This window comes from Lactuca saligna, chromosome 8 (assembly GCF_052625555.1).
Source record: "Lactuca saligna cultivar CGN05327 chromosome 8, ASM5262555v1, whole genome shotgun sequence".
Classification (NCBI taxonomy): domain Eukaryota; kingdom Viridiplantae; phylum Streptophyta; class Magnoliopsida; order Asterales; family Asteraceae; genus Lactuca; species Lactuca saligna.
Window position 1 is genome coordinate 9,736,434 of NC_136424.1, and position 17,098 is coordinate 9,753,531.

Consider the following 17,098-nt stretch of genomic DNA (forward strand, 5'->3'; position numbering starts at 1 on the left):
AGAAAATATCTTATTTCAAGATCTAAATCAACAATTATTTTGGAATTAACCTTTCTTAAATCAACAACGTATTAAGTAAACCATTTCAGGTATACAAAGAAAGCATTAAAATTTATAAAACAAGTATTTCTAGATCTAAATCAACAATTATTTTGGAATTAACATTTTACCATCCTAATGAAAGCATGCAACAATGGTTTGTTTAGAGCATAATAATAGAAAAACAAGGTTCACGATCAAAAAGTCTAATCAACCCAAGTTAATGCTACAAAACATTTTTATACTTACAAAAAAAAGTCAATATACAGAATGAAAGGAATCAGATTCTACCCATTGCAGGAATCGTCCATTCCATTCCACTAAACAAAACAAACAACTTTTCTAAATATTAATTAATCTTTACTCTTAACTTCCACCTGTTGTCTGATTATTACTTCCTTTGGAGGAGTTGATATACCTTGCTCAATACACTAACAAAAATAAAATAAAATAAAAAGTTCAGGAAATAAAAGAATCTTAACAAATATTATCATGCTAATTTCAAACTACTTTGACTTATTGACTTTAAATTTAAATAGAAATTAGGCAATTTTTATTATACCTGAAGGAGATGATTGTGCAGCCAATCAAGAGTTTGTGGGAATGTTGTAGCAGATATATTAGCAACTGTTAATCCATGTGACTTGAATGAGCACAGATAATCTTGGATGGTTTTTAAGTTGTTAATCACTTTATCTTTTTCCTGAAAACATTCAAAAAAAAAATCAATATATTTTTTTTCCTAGATCAACAATAAATAATAAATCTTAATAAATTTTGACACCTGGATTGGATACTTATCACTGAATTTTCTGCTAGATATCCACTCTTCCAGTAGTGCCTGCAGATGATAAGAGCAAAGTGACATTTTCAATTAAAAAGAAAAAGAAATAATGATATGAATTATTTATGATCATTACCTTATGATCAAATTCAGCCATCTTAAGGACTATAGGAATTATTACTGGTTCAGTGACCCCGGATTTTTCTCTTCTTAGAATAGGCTTATTGTCATCTGAATGGCCAAATAAGAAATTAGAAAGTAACAAAATAAAAATAAACAAATAAAATTAAGAGCTAAGTTTGACTACCAGCAGCTTGGTCAACAATATGAACAGATTTGACCCCATCCAAAACTTTATCCAACTCTTCACCAATTGCTTCTGTTTTGGAAAATTCAGCATTATTTTCTGTGCCTTTTAAGTCATTTTCATCTGTTTTTGAAGCCTTATGTGGTGATTTGTTCTCTTCGTCCATTAAATATATACTAGGATCCACATGTATCCCCTGCAAGGGCAAAAGGTCAATATTTGTATCTTCATGAGAACGAATGAATTGCCATAAAAAAAATGTATATTTATGTACTCTTTGTTACCTCGATGATGATCGGCTTCCCATCTTTCATTGCTTTCTTTAAATCACCAGCCAAACCTATAACAAAACAAAAGAAAACCCTTTAATGTTTTTAAAAAAAAAAAAAAAAAAAAAAAAAAAAAAAAAACAATTTGGTTTAAACAAAAAGTACATTACCTTTTCGAACGATCCTACATTCTCTGCAAAATTCAGTAATTAGCTCCTCTGATGAGCTAAAGTCTCGTGCCCAAATAGGTGAAGATGTCAAAGGTGCACTGAGAAAAGTCAAAGGGGTATATTACTATATTATATGGTAGTTTGTATTAAGAAAAAAATATATATATATAAAGTTGTCATATATAAGTGTTGATATGTTACGTACTCTGTTGATGTTCTTAGCAATTCATAGACCATATCCGTCTGTAACATCAAGAAAAATGAACTTATGCGTTTATGTATTTGAAATATAGAAAAAAAGGGACATCAAGATTCACCTGTAAAACATTTGGCAAGTTTAGCCTTTGACCAAGTTGGGTAGCAATTGTTGACTTTCCAACACATGCTGTGCCACATACAAGAATAACTAATGGTACTCGCTGATGGTGAAATCTACAAAAGGTATAAATACAGAAGAAAAGATTTAATTACTAAATTAAGAATTTATAAAAGGGGACAAAAGGGAAATACCTTGTCATCATCTTGTAACGATTTATATATTCTTGCCCATAGCCCCGCCTTTCCATGAGCTGCAACCAGAGTCATAATTATGGTAATGCCTTTGATTTGAAAGTGGAATACTGTAAAAACTCAGACATGGCTAAAATGGAAATAACATGAATATATATATATATATATATATATATATATATATATATATATATATATATACCTTAAACAAATTAGCTTCCAGATCAGATTGAGAGCTGCAAAAAACTAATATATGAGATTTAAAGAGACATATGTTAAGGTAGTATTTGGAGGATGTAAATTGTAATATGATGACATACACGTCCAGAAGACTATTGTCTATGAGCAGCTTCTTGAGTTCAAGGGCAATTTTTAGAGCGACATGATTAGGAATCTGAATACAAAAACATTGATGTATAACTTAAAACTTTATTGGAATGATAATACGAGGAATAAGTAACAAAGAAAGGACGAAAACACCTTAGTAACAGTCAACATTCTGCTAAGCAAAAATCTAGAGAGGACATAGTAGTGATCAGCATTATCACCCAACCATACTTTCACCTGAAAACAAAGAAACAAAACCTATAACCAACGCAGTCGTTTACATCTATCTATACATAGCTAAGGAGATAAATTAATGTAAAATTAGCTACAGTTATATATCACAACAAGAAGTAGGAAGAAACTTAAGGATTAGAGAAGCAACAAACCTTGACGAAATCGTATTTCGAGGAACCATTACGAGTGGCGATTGGCAAAGGGAAGTCATTAGTAGTTTGTTGCTTCTCCGATTCTTCATCTTCTGGAAGGAATACTCTGTTTGAAAAAGATGAATTTGCTTCGGTAGTCCCGCTAGGGCTTGCAATTAACACTGATTTGTCCTTCTTCATCGTCTAGTTTTAAGCTCAGAGTTGCAGCTGAGAATATATTTAAAATGTGTTTGGATTAGCAAAATGATTTTTGGTTAGCTTTTATATAAAGTCATAAGAAGTTAGGTTTTCGTGACTTTTTGAAACCTCTCACTTTCCTCAAGTAAAAAGTCATTTTCAAAATAACTTTTCTATTACCCAAACATCTTTTGACTTTTTCAAAAAGTTAAAAGTTAAAAGTCACCTTTTCCCTCATTTTCCTTTCCCTCACCTAAAACGCAAAGAAAAAAAAAAGTGAAACAGGCCCTTTTACATTTGGCATCACAGACACACATTATAATGATAATCACAAATTTCATATTTCTGTGTAAAGCAAATATTGATAAACAACCAAAGAAAAGATGCACTGACATTACATTTTCCAACTCTATTATAACTTATATTTGAGAATCCATCCTATGTTTTTTTTAACTTCAGATTAGGATTAAGGAACAAAAATGCTATGTTTCATAAAATTTTCAATCTTTGTAAGAGCTTAAATATTAATCTACTTTCTAGAAGATCCAACTTTATAATCCAATCAATAATTCTCGATTCACTATTTTTTTACCATAATTCATAAAATACCATATAATTAAAATCGAATATAAAGCCTTAAACTTTTGAACTAAATTAACAAAGAACAATCTCAATTTGCACTACAACTCCTTAATATTAAAGGAAAAACAAGAAAAAAAAAATAGTTAATACCTTTAACATAATGGACTCAATTTTTTTACAAGATGTTCAAGTTGATCTTAGATCAAAATCTCGAACAAGAATGTTGAACCCACAAAACTCAATCCTATAACAAAGAACGACTTCATTTAACTCAAATTCAAGTGAAATTAAGGTGAAAGGGTACAAACCAGTAATAATTTAGATACGTCACAGTAGGGTGAATAATCGTCTGGTGTATCTGTCCGCAAGATAATTCAAACAAAAAGAAGGCGATTAGAGTTTTCTTAGCATAAAAAAAGGGAAAAAGAAGGTTTCACTATACTGGACTTCAATCAGCAGTTTACGGCAACAAAATCGAAGTGGCGATCGGCGATGGTGTCGATTTAGGGTTCCGAAATGGTGGCGACGACAAAAATAATAGTGTTTGGTTGAGCAGCGGTCTTTCAAATTAGAGAAATCAATAACGGTGATGGAAGCGTACGGTGGTATATATAATAATTTGCAGTAAAGAAGTTGAAGCTAGCACTTGGTGGTGGCACACAGAGGTATGTGAAGATGAAGAAGAGAAGAAGAGTGCGATGGTGGGCTTAAAGAGTTGAAGGTCAATTAATGGTAACCGTTCCTTAATCATAGATTTTTTAAATTAATTATATGTAAAGTTATGAAAATAACATTTTAAAATGAATGTCTTATATCCACGTAATTTGATTATGATATCCACCGTAATAGATAGTAGTAATAGATAGTAAGAACACGTAAACCTTTCTCTTATTGTATTCTAATTATTTAGGGTGGATGTATTAATTATTTTAAAAAAATGATTAATACATGTTATTGAATTAAAAATATCATCTAAATTCATTGCAAATGTATTTTAACCAATTAACATAAATTTAAAAAAAAAATAAAAATTGCAGATTTTAGGTAATAATAAATTCTATTAACTTTTAAAAATCTAATTTTTCTTGATAATAATTATATTAATCCAACCATTCTAAAAAAAATCTATTATGCTAGAATAGTATAAACATATATTATCAAAATTAATAAATTTTAATTAATATAGATTTTATATGAAACAAATTTTAATATTTTAAAATCAGTAATTACATTCATTCTTAAATAATACAACTGTGAACATAAATTACATTCATTCTGAAAATAATACAATTAATAGTGGTTACCAATTACAAATAAAAACAATGAAATGTAAATAAAACATTACTATATTTTGAAAGAATATTTTTGTTAATCCATTCTGATAGAATAATAATTTCATTTCGTAAGAATATCATGCCATTGTCATGTTGTTGGTTTCACATCAATCCCTAATACATACGATGGAGTAGGGGTGCGTATAACCGGGTACCGGGCCAATTTAATGGGAACCGGAACCGGTGGTTCTTAGTACAACGGAACCGAAACCGGAACCACCTATACCGATTCCTTAAATCTTGGAACCGATCCCGGAACCGCTTGGAACTGGTTCCGGTTCTAGGTACCCACATAATTTTATGTAAACTTTAAAAACTAGTTCGTAAGTCAATTATAATTAATCACTGTGTAGTTCGTAAGTCAATTATATACACCATAAAAGTTTAAAATGTTTGTCTACAGTATACTTCTTTCTCTTTCCAGTTTTGCCACAGAGCTTTTTATTTTCAATTTCAGACCACAATAATACTTCCCTTTTCCCATTCTTCTCCTCCGTTCTTATCGGCTTTCATTATTTTATTGATTGTTTCTGATTTCCACGTCGCCGCCCTCCTCCTCCAATACTCTTTCTTTCGCATTTCCTTACTTCCTCTTTCTTTCTTATTCACTCTTCCTAACGTCTCTCTCCCTCGAAACCCTTCAATTGGGTGGTCATAGTAGTTTCATACCTCATCAGGGCATACAACAACAATATCTGATTGAGCGCCACCGTAATTGTTCACCTCAGTTTTTTTCTGATTTTCTTTGCTAATGTTCCTTCTTGGTGGCTGATTTAGAACGAGTTGAAGGTAATGTTTTCTTCTACTTTGAGGGTATTGGCTATGGTGGTGGGGTTTCTTGGTCTTTGTGTGCGTGAACCGGGATGAATATTGAAGATTTATGGAGGTGGTGATCGGTGGTTGATATCGAGGGCTAGGGGTGGTACTGGGTGGCGGTGAAGATGATGGGTAAACAAATTAGTGAAAATTTATTTCATGTTTTAGTTTCACATGTTAATTTACGATTTATGATTGCAGAATCCTCTTTTTCGTTTTCTGATTTGGTTGATTTTCGTCCTAAAGACAAGCAACACATAAGAGAAATTGGAAAAGGAAACGTTTGCTGGAAGAGGATTTTCAGACGTCTGAGGAGGTGAACTCTCTTAAACTTTATATATTATGCTCACCATATGTTTGCTTAAATTCCCCAAAGACCAACGACATTGGCACTGCTCATTTAAGAAACCAGTTAATGCGATTTTTAACTATTCCATTCAGGATTTTTGTTGATTATTTGGAGTAAAATGCTCACGTAACTTTATAAAGAAAAATACTAAAAAAAAAGAACCCAAAAGATCCCAAAGAAGCTACAACCAAGGTGATGATATATATATATATATATATATATATATATATATATATATATATATATATATATATATATATATATATATATATATATATATATATATATATATATATATAATAAACACTAATGAAATGCTTATAAATGTATTTGTGTAAACAAAATTTGTTTTGTGGGAAGAATGTGCTTATTGATATGAGCATACATTCTGCATATGTCATGGCTATTCGTCGTGCCCAACATTTCATCTATATTGAGTACCAGTATTTTATTATTTTATTGGAGCATCCTATAATTGGAGTAATTATAAAGATGTGGGTTATAAAGTTTTTTTACATGTCAACATACTAATATTTTAACATTTGTTGTTGTTTTCCTTTTGTAGGTGTTAATAATTTGATTCGATGGAGACTGCTCTTAAGATTGCTAATAAAATCAGAGCACATGAAAGATTTGTTGCGTATATCATCATCCCTATGTGGCCAGACGTTGTCCCCACACCATCCGCTACACAAAAAATTATATTTTGGCAGGTATCCTTTTAAAAAAGTTAGATATGTCCATAGACGCTAGTATCCAAAGAATTAATTGTAGTTTTCCCAAAAAATGATAATTAAAGACTTATTTTTCCAGAATAAAACAATGCAAATGATAAATGAGACAAAATGGATCTTGTGAAAAAAAAAAAAAGGGTATGTATGGGAAAGGTGTCACCTTTTTTTATAAAAAATGTTTTTTGTTTATGTTTTCTGGGTTTTTAAATATATATTTATAATAAAAAAATTTACTTCATGTTGGAACATAGTTTCTTTTTTTTTTTGATGTTTTTGTTGAAACATTCTACTTTTCGTGTAGTGTGGAATGTATGTTTTTATGAAAATGTCCTCGTCCAACTTGCCATCTTATTTGTTTTCTATTGTTTTCAGTCGATTAATAATTTGAATAGAACATAAGAAGGAGAAACGTAAGTACGTTGCTATTATGGATATCGAGTCTTAATTTTTTTATTTTTTTGATGCAGGGTTTGATCACAAAGGAGAGAGGTTGTATTGACTCAGCAGGTGCGTCATTTGCTAAAGATATTGGACAGCTTCAAAGTTTAGGATTCCATGAGGGATCTAATTTTCTTGAAGTGGTATACTAATATATCAAATTTTGGAATAATTGTGTTTATTTAATTAATTATATGAAAACGAAACACTTTAAAAAAAATTATATACTTTACAAATGAGGATGACAAATTTATGGTTTTTTTCAGGTCAAAAAGATCAAACCTTATGTTCTTCTTGGTTTATCTGGAGTTGAAGGTGTTTCAAATGACCATGTATGTATTTTTTTTTATTGAGTATAATTTTTTTTATTAATCGTAGGCTAAATTACAGAAAATACCATTATATTTTGGGAAATCTTGCGGTTTAACAACTAAAGCTATATTTTTTCCCATCAAACCACAAAATAAAAAGATATTTTTCCAAATTAACCATTTTGTCACGTTATATATCAGGTTTCATTGGTAATTTTCCAAATTAACATGTTACGTTTTATCATGTTAAAATAATTAATTTGAAAAAAATGTTTGAAACTTTCATCGCTTGATTAAAAAAATATATATTAAGTGATTAAATATAATTGCTTTTTCTTTGATTTGCCCTTGAACCTTAAAGAATTTTTTTTTACACATTTCCCTAAGATATCTACTACCTAAATATGAGATAATTTTATTGCAAATAAATATTTGTTTTTTCATTTTAAAAGAAACTTCTAAATTTACTTTTGTTGCATACACTCATGAGTACATGTTTTTGTTGTATTCTATATTCAGGTGCTTAGAGTCATGCGAGACTCCGATTCCACTAAACTTGCTATTTTCGCCATTACAATCCCACTTTGAATGGTTTGTCTTTCTGAAGTCGTTGTTCGTATAATGTTTTTGAAGGGCAATGAGGGTATTTTGGTCATTTGGCAAAATAAAAACGAATAATGAAATTAAATTCCTTCCATCCAATCTTAGGAACAATGAAAAAAAAATCACGAATTTCAATTCTCTCAAATTCCCTTAGAATCTGTGAACCAAACACACTCTTAGTGAATATTCTATTTTATCTTGCTTTTCTAAATATAACGTGTTACTTGCTATGTAACTGGTATGAACATCCCTTCCATATCTGTAATATCCTTTCATAAAAATTATAATATGGTTTCTCATTTGCTACAGCTTGAAATAAGAAGAAGAAAAAAAGCAACACAGTGCTAAAGGCGCAACTAATTCCATCTAGTTATAATTAATCATTGTTGACCTATTCTATTCTCTTTTGATTCATCAGTTTGCTAATTGATTCACTGGACTATTCTCTATTTAGTCCCAAGGGTTGATTGGAACTCACCGCTCGCTGAATATCTCAGTTGTGGTGAATCAGATCGCATCATTTTTTAATAGCAAACAATTTTTATTAAGAATCTAGAGAGGGGACATCCTTGCTCCTAATACGTGTCATCAGTGAGTAAATGAAAGGATCTCCTAGCGAAAGGAATCGTTAATCAACATAGACATTCATAATCAGTAAAAGAATCATTAATCTGACCGGAGAAGTCGTCGTTGTGGAGGCGGAGAAGTCGTCGCAGGTATGTCGGATTCAAAGAAACGAGTCGTCGGCGTGCACTATGGACACTAAATTGAACATGTTGTCGATTGAAGTGTGCGATTGAAGTAAGAACGAATCAAGCTGGAGTGATGATGCGAGAATGGTTTGCGATTGAAGTAGGTGGCAGGGAGAATACGAGAACAAGACAGTCAAATCTTGTGTGTTTGTGAATTGTGCTTTGTGAATGTTGGCGGCCAAGACATATAACGACTACTAAAGTCTAAACACCAAAGTCATAAAACCCTAGCCAAGTGTATTTTAGTAATTTAACTTTTGCATATAATTTTTATTTTTGGAAAAAATATATCAAATAAGACTATTAAAAAACTATTAAAAAGACCGGGTGTCCGCCGGTTCCGGTTTCGGTTACCCACCGGTTCCGGGTACCCATTATAAAAATCGAAACTGTCGGTGTACAACCCGAGATTCAGGTACATTTCTTTTACCCTTATTCTGTCATTAGTCATGATTAACCCTTGTGTGGAGAAAAGTTAGCATGTGAGTACGCTGGGCGTACCAGGGGGTACGTTGCGCGTACTCGTGTGCTTAGTTTGGACGCGAATCGCCAAGGTACGTTGGGCGTACCAAGAGTTACGTCGGGCGTACCCGGCCCACGTGCAAAACCCTAATACATCTTGTGCACTTTTTAAAGGGTGCTAAGGCTCATTTCTCAACCTCCATATCAGTGAGTGAAACCCTAAAAGGGAGCCCCCATCGTCCTTAGTGTGTGAGAGTGTTGATTGGAGCTTTTTGTGCTTTGGTGACTTAATGAAGAAGAAGGAAAGGAGTTCTTGGAAGCTAAATCTTGAGGTGCCATTTTGGATCTGAGATCTACAGAGCAAGGGACTACACTTAGAGGTATAAAGTTCAAAACTTTCCTCTTCTTTTGATTTGTTGTTGCATGTGCTTTTGCTATGGCTAAAAACCCCAAAGGTGGAGACTTTATGAGTGTAAAGTGCTCCATGGTCCGAGATCTTTCCCCATTCAGTGCTATTAGTGATTTAGAGCCATAAAGCTTCCATCTTTAGTGATTAGTTTGAGGTCATGCTTGAGTATAAACCTTTTAGAGTTAAAGGATGGATTAAGAAGCTTAGATGTGGTCGGATCTAGAATTTGGACGTGAGTCTTAATTGTTTAAGACCTAAAGAGTTAAAGGGCTGAAGCCGGGGAGTACGTCAGGCGTAATCCCTGGGTGGCGTTCCCCGATCCTGAGATGCAGCCGGGTACGCGCAGCGTACACATCTGGTACGCGCAGCGTAACCCGGAAAGTTGACTTTTGGGTTGACTTTTAGGGTATGGTCTATTGTGGGGCCTCTTGAGTTGTGAGAGGGGTAAAATGGTATTTTACTCTTCTGAGAGTGTCATAAGAGGACATAGTCTAGCCTTTGAGAGTTATAATAATTAGGGTATTTATTTTATATGATTAGGCGGAGGGTAGACCAGCATTACCGAGTCAGAGATTACCGAGATACCCGAGGTGAGTCTTCTCACTATACTTTACGTAGTGTGGTAACAGAGTTATGTGATAGAGTATTTTAGAGTTATATGCCAGTGTAATTGCATGTTATTTATGTGCTATGATTTATTGTGATGTGTTATGCATGATTCAGAGTTACAAAGATAGGACCTTCGGGTCCACAAAGTTAGGACTTTCGGGTCCACAAAGTTAGGGCCAGGGGGCCCATAGAGAGTTGGGGCTGGAGGGCCCCACTGAGACACATAGACCTGAGGGTCAACATAGTTACAGCCTCGAGTGGCTATTATGTGTTAGAGTGGTATTTTGGGGAATTCACTAAGTATTTATGCTTACAGTGTTATGTGTTATGTGTTTCAGGTACCAGTGATGATCGCGGGAAGGCGCCGGCATGATTCGTACACACGCACACCGGAGTTTATGTATTTTGATCTTGGGTTTTGTACTGATACAATGTTGACACAATGCTTTTATTTATGATTACAAATGATATTTTATGGTTTCCAAAAGTGAAAAATTGTTCAAATTTTTACGGTGCTACAATCAGTTACCCAGCGGATACCGGTTCCAAGATAATGAGAACTTGAACCGGAACCGCTTAAGGCGGCTCTTAGATTTTAGGAATCGGGACCGTCTAGGCGGTTTCGGTTCCGGAACGGTGGTTCTGTGGTGGTTCCAATTCCAAAAACGGGTACCCTGTTCCAATGCTCACCCCTACAATGGAGTCGCTCAATGATAGGGATAAGTCGATGAAGACAAGATGGATTAGCGGACCTGACTCTTGGACATTTCATCGAACAACTGAAAGGCACTACCTAAATCATCATATATTGTATCAATTGTCATGAAAAAAGAAGTCCACATATAACAACAGACCATCAAATTCAAAAGATTTTTGTTCTAGAAGATATAAAAAACTTATAAAATATGATTAATGTAAAAAAAACAAATTTTATTATTTTGATTTAAATAAAAATAATACATGAAACCAATTGGGGACGCAGTTACCATAGTAATAAAAAAAAAATCCTATGTTTGTCGTTTTATGAGAAAGAATAAAACAACTAAGTTAATAATCGATTAGTGATTCAATGCCTTTACTGCACATTAGAGCCCACCCACAGATTGGTTTCAATTGCAAGTACAATTCTCACATCAAAGATGATAATATAAGAAGTACCCTAATGTCATGTTGTAAATTTTGTAGTAACTTTTGATGAAATTGTTCTCTCAATATGGTTTTATCAAATTGGATACAAAACTATAACATATAAAGCAACAATCCATCAAACAAAACAATGAAATTCATATAGATAAAATGTCGGTTTTTTTTTCAATTAGTAAAACACAGATACTTAACTAGCAAATAGAAGACAAAATACAACAAGAAAGGGCCGACATATTCCCAATTCTTCAAATTACTTGGAAATCCATGACAGTAAATCCACAACCAAGATGTTAAAGTAAAAAAAAACGACTTTGATTATGAATTTCTACAAAAATCAATATGAAAAAAATGACTTGATTATGAATTCCTTACCGAGACATCGGGTGCAATCGAAACCTTGAATCAAACCCTCCTTTAAAACATTGGAGATGAATGATAGTGAAATGAAGAACGTAGAAGTGAAATTGATTTTGAAATTGGTTCTCTACCTCTCTGTATGTATGTGTTTGTCATACCAGAATAAGATCGCAAAGCGTATGCTTGATCGACTGTACGATACTTAATCATAGTATCCACCAAACCACTTTTGATCTGATTTGAGAAAGGGGCATGTTCGATAGATGCAAATATTTGGCGTCGACAATGAGGATAAGAAGGAACATGACTTCGACGAACAGTAGAAGATGGAAGAGGGTGTAGACGATGGTTGTTGTAGGCGACAATGGAAGTGTGAAGTGGTTGACGATTGAACATTTTGTCAAGATTGAAGAGATTGGCAGAGAAATAAAACGATGTCTATGTGATTAGGTTTTTTTCAAAGGCTTCATGAATGATAAAGACACCATATATATAAAGATTAGAAGTTAGATTTTTTGTTTTTCATTGGTATTTAATGGTTTCATAAAAACGAGATTATAACTAAGGATATTATTTAATGGATATACAAGATTACTAAGGTCATGTTTGTTTACCTCTTAATTGAAAAATTAAGAGGTAACCTCTTAAAAATTAAGATATGGCTTGTTTGGTATCCTCTTAAGATACATATTTGAATTTGTTAATTGCCTCTTACAAAATCATACATCCAGACTTCACCCCACATCTGGAAAAAAAAAAAAAAAAAAAAAAAAAACGCGGCTGCCCTTAGTAGTTCTCGCTCTCTTTTTTCCTCAAAATCACGCCTCCACTCCTTTCTCCTCATCAACGCGCACACACAAACATCCATCAATATGTCAAAACTGTGTTCCCTCCCCGTCATCGCAGTCGTCAGCCTCCTCACTGCTTCCGGCTCCTGTTGGAAAATTAATTTAATTAATTTCCAAAAAATGGATTTTTTCCATTTTTGAGCACAAGTTTTGGACTCTAAATACAATCAAAACGAATTACTGATTATATATTTGTCTTCTCCTCCGTGATATCTACGTTTCGATATATCACACATCCAAAACAGATTAAACATGAATGAGAAATTACTTATCAAAGTAAAGCAATTTAAGAGAAAATAAAAGAGTTAAGTAGGTTTAAAACTCATCCCACATTGGTGGGAGAATGAAAAAGAAATTTGTTTATAACTACAAAGACTAGCTACGTTTGTAAGACTTATTAGAATCAATGCTCTCTCTTGCGCGCGCACGTAGGGGGGATGTAAATGCGAGCCAAATTGGCTTCGGGCCACTGAACTTGTGTGCGAGCCCGCGTCTTGCGGGCACGAATGCACCACCGGTCAACCAGAAAAGTTCAAGGAGCTTTTTTTTAACCTTTTGGTTAACAGTTATAAAAACGAATTAAGAGCAATTAATCGTAGATTTCGGTTTTAATTTATTGATTAATTTTCTTATTTAATTGTGACAGTTACAATTTCGTTTTAATTGTATCGGTTAAATTGGATAGTATATATACAATGCATATGTGACTGATTCCAGACACCGGATGAAACAAAATCACTATCTTCCTCTCTTACGCTTCTGTTTCATCTTTTCTCTCTTGCTGCAACCAAGGTATAATCCGGGCCAAGTGAGGGTTCGAGCAATCTAGAATAATTGTTTTCTACTGATGTATCCTGGGAAACAAACACCCATATAGCACGAATTTGTTTTAAGGAGACTGTGTTAAACACGGGCCACTCAAGAATTTTATGCTTTTGTTTTTTCGTACAATTTTGGGTTATCTTTTCTTAACAGTCTTAAAACAAATCGTTTGTGCGAAACGAACTTGGAAAAAAAATTGTTTCTGTTTCATCTTACAGTGCTAATAAAAACGATTTTTTCCCCTCCCTCACACTTGCAGAATCTGTTTTCAGAAATCGTTTTCTAAGATATTTTCTATGTTTTTTTTCTGCTTTTCTGTTTACATGTATATAACTGTTTAAGGATATTGCATCCATAATCTGTTACTGTTTTCTAAAACAGTTTTCATATTCTTTATTTTATTTCACACCCGTTCAGAACCTGTTTTCTGGAAATAGACAATACTTAACAGTAATTTTACATTTGCTTCATTTTGTAGCATGACTACCGGTGAAGGTTCCCAACCACCAAAGCTTAATGGTACTCCTAATGCTCAAGGAGCTCCAATGATGACCATGTCGGTCAATCATGTTGAGAAACCTGAGAAGTTCTATGGATTGAACTTTAAAAGGTGGTAGCAGAAGATGCTCTTCTATCTTACCACATTGAATCTTGCTAGATTCTTAACTGAAGAGGCTCCTCGGATGCCCGAAGGAGAAGGAGATGTGCAAGCTTTAACTGTTATTGATGCTTGGAAACATTCTGATTTCTTGTGTAGGAATTATGTTCTTAATGGCCTTGTTGATTCACTTTATAATATGTATTGTGTAACAAAAACAACCAAAGAACTATGGGACTCATTGGACAAAAAGTATAAAATTGAAGATGTTGGGACAAAGAAATTTGTGGTTGCTCGATTTCTTGACTATAAAATGGTGGATGGAAAAACGGTTATGTCCTAAGTCCAAGAACTACAAGTCCTCCTACATGACATGCATGTCGAAGGTATTGGGTTGAATGAGCCTTTTTCTATTGCTTCCATGATTGAGAAGTAGGGATGGCAACGGGGCGGGTTTGGGACGGTTTTTGGTAATCCCGTCATGTCCCCGAATATGAAGATAGATTCCATCACCGACCTGATTACCAACGGGTACCTGTTTACCAAACACTATCGGGTCTGTGGGTATCCCAACGGGGTAACGGGGATCCCTGTTTAACATTCAAATTAAGAATAATTTTGATTCAATGAGAATACGAAACCATTAGACTTAGTGATGCAAGCATAAATTCATATCCAAAATAATTTTGATAATTTACAAAACCACTAAGAGTAGACATATTTGTTCTGATATGTAAGTGGTTACTAGTGGCAAAAAAACAGTAAAGACACTAGCATTCATAAACCAAAATATCACTATTACTCTAAGTATTATGAATAAAAAAATGTCAAAACACTAGCACTACAAATAAACAGAAAGTTATCTCAAGAAATTATCTTTAAATCATTCACAACAAAGAAGATAACTCAAGGAAATATATATATATATATATATATATATATATATATATATATATATATATATATATATATATTCAGGTAACGGGTTTTGGTTTCGGGTAATCAGGACGAGTATTTTGTTTACCATCCCCGTAAGCAAACCGACGGAAATTTTCTAAAAGCATACCAAACCCGATCCCGGCCCCAATTAACCGACCCCAAACCCGAACCTAATATGTCGGTTTTCGGTTTTTATCATCGGGTTAGGTTTCTTTTTCCATCCCTATTGAGAAGCTACCCCTAGTTTGGTTGATTTCAAGAATTACATGAAACATAAGAGATAAGAGATGTCCATTAAGGACCTTATTGTTCGCCTTCGAATTGAAGAGGACAATAAGATACCTCAAAAGAGAGTTATACCCCTGCTAATGAGAAAGATAATGTGGTGGAGCATGATCAAACTTCTAGGAAGAACAAATCTGGAAAAGGAAAATTCCAAAAGAAAGGTAATGGTTCAAACTTGGGAGCCAAATGTGGAACTTTTAAGAAAAAGTTTCAAGGAAACTACTATATATGTGACCAACGGGGTCATCGGGCTGCAAATTGCAAGCTTCCAAAGAAGTCTAAGGAGGCAAATGTTGTGGAAAAGATAACCAAAGATGTGTCTCACATCAATCTTGCAGCGGTTATTTCTGAAGTTAATCTTGTGGAGTCCAATCCAAGGGAGTGGTTGATTGATACGGGAGCTACCCGTCATGTTTGCTCAAATAGAGAATGGTTCAGTAACTTCAAGGTTATATATAATGGTGACAAGTTGTTCATGGGAAACTCGTTCACTTTTGATATCCAAGGTGTTGGAAAGATTGTGTTGAAGATGACGTCGGGAAGAGAGCCGACGTTGAATGATGTGTTGTATGTACCCGAAATTTGTATGAATTTTGTGTCGGGTTGGTTGTTAAGCAAGCATGATTTTTGCTTGGTTTTTGAGTCAGATAAATTTGTGTTAACCAAAAATGGTGTGTATGCGGGTAAGGGGTATGTCGATATGGGTATGTTCAAACTTTGTGTAATGGCTCTTAAGCCAAGAAACAAAGATAATGAAATGAATAACTCTTCTACTTACTTACTTGAGTCTTCAAATATATGGCATGCTAGATTAGGACATGTTAATTTTGATACGCTTCGTCGTTTAATTAAAATCAATCACATACCAAACTTTCACATTGACTCAAAATACAAATGCAACACTTGTGTTGAATCGAAAATAACACAACAATCTTTCAAGTCCATTTAAAGGACAACCGGACCACTTGGATTAATTCGCACCGATGTATGTGACATTAAATCAATTCCATCTAAAGGTGGAAAATAAGTAATTTATTACTTTTATTGATGATTGCACTAAATTATGCTATGTCTATTTACTTAAAAGTAAAGATGAGGCTATAGAGAAATTTAAAGTGTATAAAAGTGAAGTTGAGAATCAACTTAATAAGAAAATTAAAGTACTAAGAAGTAACCATGGAGGTGAATATGTATCACAGTTCGAGGAATTTTATGCAACTCATGGTATCATACATGAGTTTACTGCACCTTATTCACCACAACAAAATGGTATGGTAGAAAGGAAAAATCAGACCTTAAAGGAAATGATGAATGTCATGTTGTTAAGTTCTGGGCTGCCACCCTCAATGTGGGGGGGGAACCTATACTTTCAACTGACTACCTTTTAAATAAGGTCCCATGAAAGATATCGGATAAAACACCATACGAGTTATGGTCAGGTATAAAACCATCCTACAAATACCTTCGAGTGTGGGGTGCCTTGCAAAGGTCATGGTACCTGCATCCATGGTGGTTAAGATAGGATCCAAGATTATTGATTCCATATTTGTTAGATATGCACAAAACATTAATGCGTATGGATTTCTTGTGTATAACTAAAAAATTCCATAAATTCACAAAGACACAGTAATGGAGTCAAGAAATGCATCGTTCTTTGAGAATGTGTTTTCATGTCTTCATAAGGTTGAGACAAATGATTCAAAGTTAATTGAGCATAATGAATCCTCTTATGAAG

At 33.6% G+C, this 17,098-nt stretch overlaps 2 protein-coding genes and 1 long non-coding RNA gene across 15 annotated transcripts; 1 reads left to right on the forward strand and 2 right to left on the reverse strand.

The window, feature by feature from the left end:
* Positions 1–229: 229 nt before the first annotated feature.
* Positions 230–4,278, reverse strand: LOC145011243 (P-loop NTPase domain-containing protein LPA1 homolog 1-like). 12 transcript variants are annotated; one of them, XM_078969919.1, is made up of 17 exons: positions 4,016–4,278; positions 3,860–3,909; positions 3,196–3,222; positions 2,793–2,999; positions 2,560–2,643; positions 2,400–2,473; positions 2,282–2,315; positions 2,080–2,138; positions 1,887–2,001; positions 1,775–1,812; positions 1,570–1,667; positions 1,415–1,470; positions 1,131–1,326; positions 960–1,054; positions 824–880; positions 602–742; positions 230–470 (listed from the first exon to the last, which is right to left on the reverse strand). In XM_078969919.1, exons 4-17 carry the CDS (start codon positions 2,970–2,972, stop codon positions 393–395), a joined length of 1,305 nt encoding a protein of 434 aa, XP_078826045.1. In that variant the 5' UTR covers positions 2,973–2,999; positions 3,196–3,222; positions 3,860–3,909; positions 4,016–4,278; the 3' UTR covers positions 230–392. The 12 variants fall into 12 exon arrangements, with proteins under 12 accessions (XP_078826045.1, XP_078826046.1, XP_078826042.1 ...); XM_078969920.1 differs by lacking the exon at positions 3,196–3,222 and adding an exon at positions 3,702–3,795; XM_078969916.1 differs by having other exon boundaries at positions 3,999–4,278.
* Positions 4,279–5,375: 1,097 nt separating this feature from the next.
* Positions 5,376–10,855, forward strand: LOC145009333 (NAD-dependent malic enzyme 59 kDa isoform, mitochondrial-like). 2 transcript variants are annotated; one of them, XM_078968041.1, is made up of 8 exons: positions 5,376–5,833; positions 5,903–6,017; positions 6,616–6,763; positions 7,252–7,365; positions 7,489–7,554; positions 8,053–9,730; positions 10,300–10,349; positions 10,707–10,855. In XM_078968041.1, exons 3-6 carry the CDS (start codon positions 6,635–6,637, stop codon positions 8,119–8,121), a joined length of 378 nt encoding a protein of 125 aa, XP_078824167.1. In that variant the 5' UTR covers positions 5,376–5,833; positions 5,903–6,017; positions 6,616–6,634; the 3' UTR covers positions 8,122–9,730; positions 10,300–10,349; positions 10,707–10,855. The 2 variants fall into 2 exon arrangements, with proteins under 2 accessions (XP_078824167.1, XP_078824166.1); XM_078968040.1 differs by lacking the exon at positions 10,300–10,349.
* On the reverse strand, positions 10,803–12,328 carry LOC145009334 (uncharacterized). The gene is made up of 2 exons (XR_013663839.1): positions 11,887–12,328; positions 10,803–11,161 (listed from the first exon to the last, which is right to left on the reverse strand). It is a non-coding gene; the product is annotated as an uncharacterized LOC145009334 (long non-coding RNA).
* Positions 12,329–17,098: the final 4,770 nt, after the last annotated feature.

Coding starts and splice junctions, on each gene's coding strand:
- LOC145011243 (XM_078969913.1), bottom strand. CDS start 2,972: ATGAAGAAGGACAAATCAGTGTTAATTGCAAGCCCTAGCGGGACTACC. Junction 2,474..2,559: donor GAATGTTGACTGTTACTAAG/GTGTTTTCGTCC, acceptor TTTTGTATTCAG/ATTCCTAATCATGTCGCTCT. Junction 471..601: donor TGCACAATCATCTCCTTCAG/GTATAATAAAAA, acceptor TATTTTTGTTAG/TGTATTGAGCAAGGTATATC.
- LOC145009333 (XM_078968041.1), top strand. CDS start 6,635: ATGGAGACTGCTCTTAAGATTGCTAATAAAATCAGAGCACATGAAAGA. Junction 6,764..7,251: donor AAAAAATTATATTTTGGCAG/GTATCCTTTTAA, acceptor TTTTTGATGCAG/GGTTTGATCACAAAGGAGAG. Junction 7,555..8,052: donor AAGGTGTTTCAAATGACCAT/GTATGTATTTTT, acceptor TTCTATATTCAG/GTGCTTAGAGTCATGCGAGA.